The sequence below is a fragment of the Pongo abelii genome, chromosome 22, assembly GCF_028885655.2.
Source record: "Pongo abelii isolate AG06213 chromosome 22, NHGRI_mPonAbe1-v2.0_pri, whole genome shotgun sequence".
Taxonomy (NCBI): Eukaryota; Metazoa; Chordata; class Mammalia; order Primates; family Hominidae; genus Pongo; species Pongo abelii.
Window position 1 is genome coordinate 44,720,043 of NC_072007.2, and position 7,806 is coordinate 44,727,848.

At 41.7% G+C, this 7,806-nt stretch overlaps 1 protein-coding gene and 1 long non-coding RNA gene across 2 annotated transcripts; one reads left to right on the forward strand and one right to left on the reverse strand.

Moving 5' to 3' along the window:
- Positions 1-1,243: 1,243 nt before the first annotated feature.
- Positions 1,244-5,973, reverse strand: SMIM34 (small integral membrane protein 34). Its single transcript, XM_002830659.4, has 2 exons — positions 5,855-5,973; positions 1,244-1,763 (listed from the first exon to the last, which is right to left on the reverse strand). The coding sequence occupies exons 1-2, from the start codon at positions 5,859-5,861 to the stop codon at positions 1,351-1,353; spliced, it is 420 nt and encodes a 139-aa protein (XP_002830705.1). The 5' UTR covers positions 5,862-5,973; the 3' UTR covers positions 1,244-1,350.
- LOC134760853 (uncharacterized) lies at positions 1,517-7,349 on the forward strand. The gene is made up of 2 exons (XR_010138883.1): positions 1,517-1,912; positions 4,344-7,349. It is a non-coding gene; the product is annotated as an uncharacterized LOC134760853 (long non-coding RNA).
- Positions 7,350-7,806: the final 457 nt, after the last annotated feature.

Genomic DNA, 7,806 nt, shown 5'->3' on the forward strand with positions numbered 1-7,806 from the left:
TTTCATTAGATCTCATCTACTTGGTAAGGTTGACAGATCTGACATCATTAGCCTCATTTTATCTGTATGGAAACTAAGTTCTAGAGAAGCGAAGTGATGTGTGAAAGGACACCAGAGTGATTGATAATCAAATCCAGACTAGAGTTTGGTTCTTTTGACTCCAAAATTAATGAATTTTTCTTAAAAAAAATTTTTTTTTGAGACAGGGTCTCACTCTGTCACCCAAGCTTGAGTGCAGTGGCATGATCACAGCTTACTGCATCCTCGACTTCCCAAGCTCAAGCAATCCTCCCACTTCAGCCTCTCAAGTACCTGGGACCACAGGCACATGCCTGGCTAATGTGTTTTAAACATTTGTTGGCCGGGCGCGGTGGCTCGTGCCTATAATCCCAGCACTTTGGGAGGCCAAGGCGGGTGGATCACGAGGTCAGGAGATTGAGACCAGACTGGCCAAAATGGTGAAACCTCATCTCTACTAAAAATAAAAAAAAATTAGCGAGGCGTGGTGGCACATGCCTGTAGTCCCAGCTACTCAGGAGGCTGAGGTAGGAGAATTGCTTGAATCCAGGAGGCAGAGGTTGCAGTGAGCTGAGATGGTGCCATTGCACTCCAGCCTGGGCGACAAAAGCAAACTCCATCTCAAAACAAAACAAAACAAAACATTTTTTTTTTTGTAGAAACGGGGTCTCCCTAGGTTGCCCAGGCTGGACTCAATCTTCTGGGCTCAAGTGATCCTGCTGCCTCAGGGTCCCTAAATGCTGGGACTCAGGCATGAGCCACCACACCCAGCTCTAATGCTTTTTTGACATACCTAATTCTTTCAATGAAAATGAAGAATTTCTAACTTCTGATATTAACAACTTTGGTCCTATATTCAAGCCAGGGTCTTTCAAATAAAATAGCCTTTTAAAACCATCTGTCTCCAAACCCTAGATGTCTCAGGTGAGCAACTAGCTGCTCAGTTTATGTGACTCCCCAGAAGTTGAATTTTAACCCAGGACTGACTCCAAGTTCACTCTTCTTTCCATGACAAGGGGTCACCTCCTTATATGCCCCCAGGAGTCTCCCGGATTCCTCCGAGAACGGTGGAACAGTGCTCCTCCCCAGAGCACAGCCTTTGCTAGTGAAGACTGAATTTGGCTAGAAACCGCTGCCCCGCTCTCTCTTCTCGAAGCACCTGGAAGCCTGAGAAGGAACTGGGTGGCTAGCTCTGGTCACAAACTAGCAGCCAGAAGCACCCCTTGTCAATGATGCACCCCCAGTCCCCCTCAAGGGCTCCAAGTAAACCCAAACCTGCTCCCCTCCAAGAAGTCTGGGGCTGCCCTGGGGAAGGCCTCCTGGCCTTGACTCTCAGGGGGTCTCTGGGGTTGTGGTTTGGGGCCCGCTGCTCCTGCCCTTTGCCCCCAGGTGGGCCTGGCAGGGCTGCAGCACAGCTCTGTTGCTGATAGTCAGTGTGGAGCACTTGGCGACCTTGCCCTGCAGCCCTTTCATTTTGAGTTCAGAGGTCAGATTTGAGTAATAAACATCTTCTAAGGACTTGTCATTCTTTCTGAGGATGTTGCTGGCCAGCCGGAAGACGAAAATCACCGCGTAGATGCCAATGATGGTGAGGATATACCAGGCAGCGCTAGTTCCGTCTGGCACCTTCAGAGCCCTGGTGGAGTTGGTGTCATTCCTCCCCTCCGTGTGGTCACCCAGCAGGAGCCCCAGGAGGGTGCTGGCCTGGGTCTGGTTGGAGGCTTCATGGGGAGTCCACTTGGCCCCTGAGAAACAGAGAGTTCTGGATGAGATCCAGCGTCCTGGGCTGAGGGCTGCCTGGCCACACCAAGGAGAATGGAGCCCTCATATCCATGAAAACGTGGCGCTGCTCAAAGAGGCCTTCTCTGAGGCATGAGCAGGAGTGTAACAACAGGTATGTCAATATATTTTTAAAAATCAAAAGAGTCCAAAACACTATTTTTGTTGTTGTTGTTGTTTTGTTTGTTTGTTTGTTTCTAGAGAGACAGAGGCTCTCTCTGTCACCCAGGCTGGAGTACAGTGGCATGATCATAACTCACTACGGCCTCAGACTCCTGGGCTCAATCGATCCTCCTGCCTCAGCCTCACAAATAGACATGCAGCACCATGCCAGGCTAATTTTTATCTTTTTTCTCTCTCTCTCTCTTTTTTTTTTTTTTTTTTTTTTGTAGAGATGGGGTCTTGCCATGTTGACCAGGCTGGTTTTGAATTCCTGGTCTCAAGAGCTCCTCTCACCTTAGCCTCCCAAGCACTGGGATTACAGGCAGGAGCCACTGTGCCCAGAAAAACACTAAGTTCTTGAATAGGAGACACAACATCATAAAGATGTCAGTTATCCCTCAAATAATTTATACAACAAACATAATTGCAATAAAAACAGCAATAGGATTTCTTTGTGAAATCAATAAACTATTCATTTAGAAAAATCAACTGTTGGCCTGGCGTGGTGTCTCATGCCTATAATCCCAGCACTTTGGGAGGCTAAGGTGGGAAGACTGCTTGAGCCCAGGAGGTTGAGACCAGCCTGGCCAACATGACAAGACCCTGTCTCTACAAGAAATAAAAAAATTAGCCAGGTGTGGTGTGCAAGCCTGTGGTCCTAACTACTCAGGAGGCTGAGGCCGGAGGATCGCTTGAGCCCAGGAGGTTGAGGCTGCAGTGAGCTGTGTTCACACCACTACATTCCAACATGGGACCCTATTTAAAAAAAAAAACAAAAAACAGAAAACAAAAAAAGAAAGAAAGAAAAAGAAAAAGAAAAATCAACTGTCAAGACTAATTAGAAAAAAAATCTGAATAAAAAGAATGATTAATGAATTAGCCTAGCCACAAATTTTAAATCAGCCAGCCATAAAAACTAATTTACATTTTTTTCAATGAATGAAAGCTTTATATGCACACAGCCCAGCTGGGACTTGCTGGGCTTTGCAGAGTGTGTGGGTTGGGGGTTCTTCAGAACCAGGTACAACTCTCCCTATAAAACTACAACAGTGCTGGTCATGGTGGCTCACACCTGTAATCCCAGCACTTTGGGAGGCTGAGGCAGGTGGATCACCTGAGGTCAGGAGTTCGAGACCAGCCCTGCCAAAATGGTGAAACCCCATCTTTACTAAAAATAGGAAAATTAACCAGGCGTGGTGGCACACGCCTGTAGTTCCAGCTACTAGGGAGGCTGAGGCAGGAGAATCACTTCAGTCCAGGAGGTGGAGGTTGCAGTGAGCCAAGATCGGGCCACTGCACTCCAGCCTGGGTGACAGAGCAAGACTCTGTCTTAAAAAATAAAAAAATAAAAAATAAAACTACAACAGCTAAAATAGTATGATGCTGAAAACACAGGCAAGCAGACCAATGAAACAGAGTAAAAACAGCATCAATAGTTAGGAATTAGAATTTGATAGCTAGCTAATAAAGGAGCATTTCTGATCGGTGGGAAACGACGAATTATTCAATATGTAGCATTGGGGGAAATAGCATTAGATCCACATCTCTCCACAATATGACCAGATAAATCGGTCCAGATTAAAAAAAAAAAAACAGCCCAGATAAAAAAAATATTTTAACACAAAAAGTGAAATAATTTATAGTACTAGAGTACAGCATGGCAGATTTTTTCTTTGTCATCTCAGAGTGGAATATTCTTTTAAGCATAACAAAAATTCAGAAGAAAAAAAGAAGAAATAGAAATCAAATTCAACTACATAAAAAAATTTAAGCTATTTCATACCATAAAACCAACAGGCAGATGACAAAGTGCAATTTATATCACTGATTTTCTAAATAGCCTTCAGTTCTGTAAGAAAAAGTTTAAAACTGCAGTAGAAAAATGTGCAAAAGATATGGACAAATAGTTCATAGGGAAAAAATGAATATTCGACATAAGAAGAGCTTCTCAATATCACTCATATAAGAAAAATGCAAATTAAGATAGTAACTAGATGCCATTTTGTTACCTATTGGATTTGCAAATTCATGATGTTTCAGAATAAATTAACAAAAAAACGGCTTTTTTTGTCCACTGAGGAGCCAGTCAGCTTCAAAGAAAGGTGTCTAAATTGGGAGCAAAGGTGGCAGTGGCGTGGACTTGACTCCAAAAAAATTTTTTTAAAGAAAAGAAATAAGTGCCTCTGCATTTCAGGGTGTCAGGATTGGCATTTTTAAAATGTCAACAAATAAATGTTCATATTCACACTTGACATTTTTTTTCCAAGGAGAATTTTAATTGTATAATTGCTGGTAAATTCACACAACCAACATGGAGGGCACACGGACAAGATCTATGAGCATTACAAATGCACTTGCCTTTGACTCAACAATTCTATCTCTAGGAATCTATCCTAAAGATGCTCCAGAACATCTAGAAACAATACATGCTGACGGTTAGTCATTGCAGTCCCGCTTGTGGTGACCAATGCTTGGGAGAAGCTTGAATAGCACCAACTGAGAAATGGTGAAATACATTTGGAACCTCCATGCAGTGGGATACTATGCAGTCATAAAAAACAATAAGGAGTTTTTTACTGTACTGAATGTTAATAAGTGAAAAAATAAGCTAATGGTGATACGCTATGCAACACCACTTGTAAAAAAGGGGGAGTTATATGTTATTTGCTTGTAGATTTTGTATGTATAAAACATCTCTGGAAGAATGAATAAGAAATTAGTATCTGCAATTGCCTCTGGGGAAGAAACCTGGGGGGAAGAAGATATATTTTTCACTGTATGCCCTTTTGTACACTTAGTACCAAGTGTACTTATTTTTGAAAAGAAAGAGTGTACAAGTTGGCACTTTTCTGGACTCACTGGTGAAGTGCCCCTGGGTAAAGACTTTGTGTGCCCTTGTAAGACCAGAAGATTAAGATCTCAATTGGTGTTTAATTCAAAACTGTTTTCTCTACTTGGAGAGCTGGTGGAGAAAATGAAACAATGAAAACCAGAGATGTAGAGTGCAATCCTGTGAGACATTTCCCAGTGCGGCCTTACTGGCTCAAACCCCCATTTCTTGCTCTATGAGAACACAGATGTATTTAAAAACACGTCATAGGATCAATCTCATAGCCTGCTGGGTAGAACAAAGGTGCTCCAAAATGCTTCCCATTTGATAGTTGTTTGTTTGTTGCTAATTCATTTTGCTAACGCAAGACTCAGAGAGGCCAGTATTTTTTATTATAGTTAGTTGCCAGAATGAGTGAATGAGCTTATTACTTTTAGATGAAGGAAGAAACTATTTAAAAAATTACTTTTCAAACTACATGTGACAAAGCCCAGGACAAATGAACAGATTTAATTACATAAAATTAGTCACTCGCAAGAAACAACACCACAAGCATAAATTTACACCATTGTTTGGTGGAATGGTTTGAGACATTAAAGTAATAAGGAAGGTGAAAAATTCCCGTAATTATTACAACAAACAAACAGACAGCAAATCAACCCAACAAGAACACAATATCCTTATATTAGGGCAAGAGAACTTATTGAAACTCAGAACACATGTATAAACTCATAGAACTTTCTAGAAATTGTCATAGAATGATGCAATATATTCAAATACAAATAAAATATCCCCAACTAAGAACTACACACAGAACATTAAATTATTTAAAAACCAGTCCATTTTCTACATGAAAGAAACTCACTATATTAATTGCTGCAATACATTACATTTTGTCTTTCTTACAAAGGTAAAAGTAAGTTAGGTTGTATCTTAATGGATAAACATATCCTGTAGAAGAGAGAAACTTTTTCCTCTGTGCCATTTTGTACTTGTAATTTAATGACCTGAAATATGTAAGTAAATCTCAAACTGCCCATCCTTGCATTGTAGCTGAGTACTCACATTCCATGGGGTGGTCTTGTCCTTGACTCTTGGAGGGGCAAGTTCAAGCGGCTACCATGCACAGAAGGGGAAGATGATGAAAGGAGAACTCCGTCTCCTAGGGAAGGATCAGTCCTACTGCAGTTGAGCTGCACTGAGTTTCCAGAGTGGGGAGTAATATGATCTTCCAACAATCTTAGGGCAGCACCAAACAGAAACTTAGTAAGTGGATGACTTTTCTTTCATGCAATTAATCAGAGGATCTGATTTGCTGTGTCTTCTGTTGCATCAGAACAGAAAGCACTTCCCAGCTTTGACTTGTTAAGAAGTTCTAAATCAAAACAATTTTTTAAAACGTGCTAGTATTAAGGAATCTCCAGCTCTCCCAGGTCCCATCATGAACTGAGGTGGCCAGAAGATCTCCCTGAGGCTGGCTGTCAGCTTAGAGCTTGGATGGCTATTGAATTCCCCTGTGTTCTGCACCTGTTGCAGGTGTGGCAGATGGCCAGGTGTGGCAGAGATCTGTCATCATAGGGCCAGGAAACTCCATGGTCAAGAGTCACTAGCTTCCTCTGGACAGTCTTCCAGATGAGGAAACCCAGACAGGAAGGGAGTGACGCCCCCAGGGTGACACACCTGAGGGGCCTCGGGCTTTCCCTGAGGGGTCAGTAGGCAGTGGGCTCCTGTGCCAGGTGGTGAGAAATGGCTCTTTTCTTTCCCAGAGTCACAGACCCCATTGGAGTTGAGGTAGGCTTAATTGGAAAGTGCTAGAGTAAGTGTCTGGGGGTAAAGTTTCCCCAGGAGCAGGAAAGGAAAAGTTGGAAGACTGGCAAGTTCAATCATCCAGCCATTATTTCCAGCTCCATTTCTTCCTAATCCTCACTCTAGGACTCTAACCCGCCACGTTTGTGATGGTTGCTGGTTTTTAAGATACAATTTGATGAAATTTCCATCAATGGGGTACTGGATAAGTAAGTTATAAAATAAGCCATATGATCCAGCAATTCTACTCCTGGGTATCTTCCCAGAAGAAATAAAAACAAGTTCACACAAAAACTTGAACACACATGTTCAAAGCAGCATTATCTGTAATAGCAAAAAATGGAAACAACCCAAATATCCATCCACTGATGAATGAATAAATAAAATGTGGTTTATCTATACAATGGAATGTTATTCAGCAATAAACAGGAATGAGGTACTGATATATGCTATATGCTATAACATGGATGAACCTTGCAAACATTGTGCTAAATAAAATAAGTCAGTCACAAAGGACTACATATTGTAGGATTTCATTTATATGAAATGCCAAGAATAGGCAAATCTACAAAGATAGAAAGTAGATTAGTGGTTGACTAGCGGGAGGGATTGGGGGTGATAACTAAGGGTATATAGCATTTTTGGAAGGCTAATAAAACTATTCTAAAATTGTGGTGCTGGCTGTACACAATCTGTGAATATACAAAAAGAATTGAATGTATACTTTAAATGGATGAATTTTATGGTATATGAATTATATTTCAATAAAACTGTTAAAAATTATAATATACAAGCTGGGCGCAGTGGCTCACGCCTGTAATCCCAGCACTTTGGGAGGCTGAGGCGGATGGATCACCTGAGGTCGGGAGTTTGAGACCAGCCTGACCAACATGGAGAAACCCTGTCTCTACTAAAAATACAAAAAATTAGCCAGGCATAGTGGAGCATGCCTGTAATCCCAGCTACTCGGGAGGCTGAGGCAGGATAATTGCTTGAACCCAGGAGGTGGAGGTTGCTATGAGCAGAGGCTGTGCCATTGCACTCCAGCCTGGGCAACAAGAGCGAAACTCCATCTCAAAAAAAAAAAAAAAATTATAATATACATATACAATGGAGTATTACACAGCTGTGAAAAAGAACAAGGAAGCTATTTATGTACTGATGTATAAAGCTCTCTAAGTGTGTTGTTAAATGAAAAAGGTAAAGAAGAG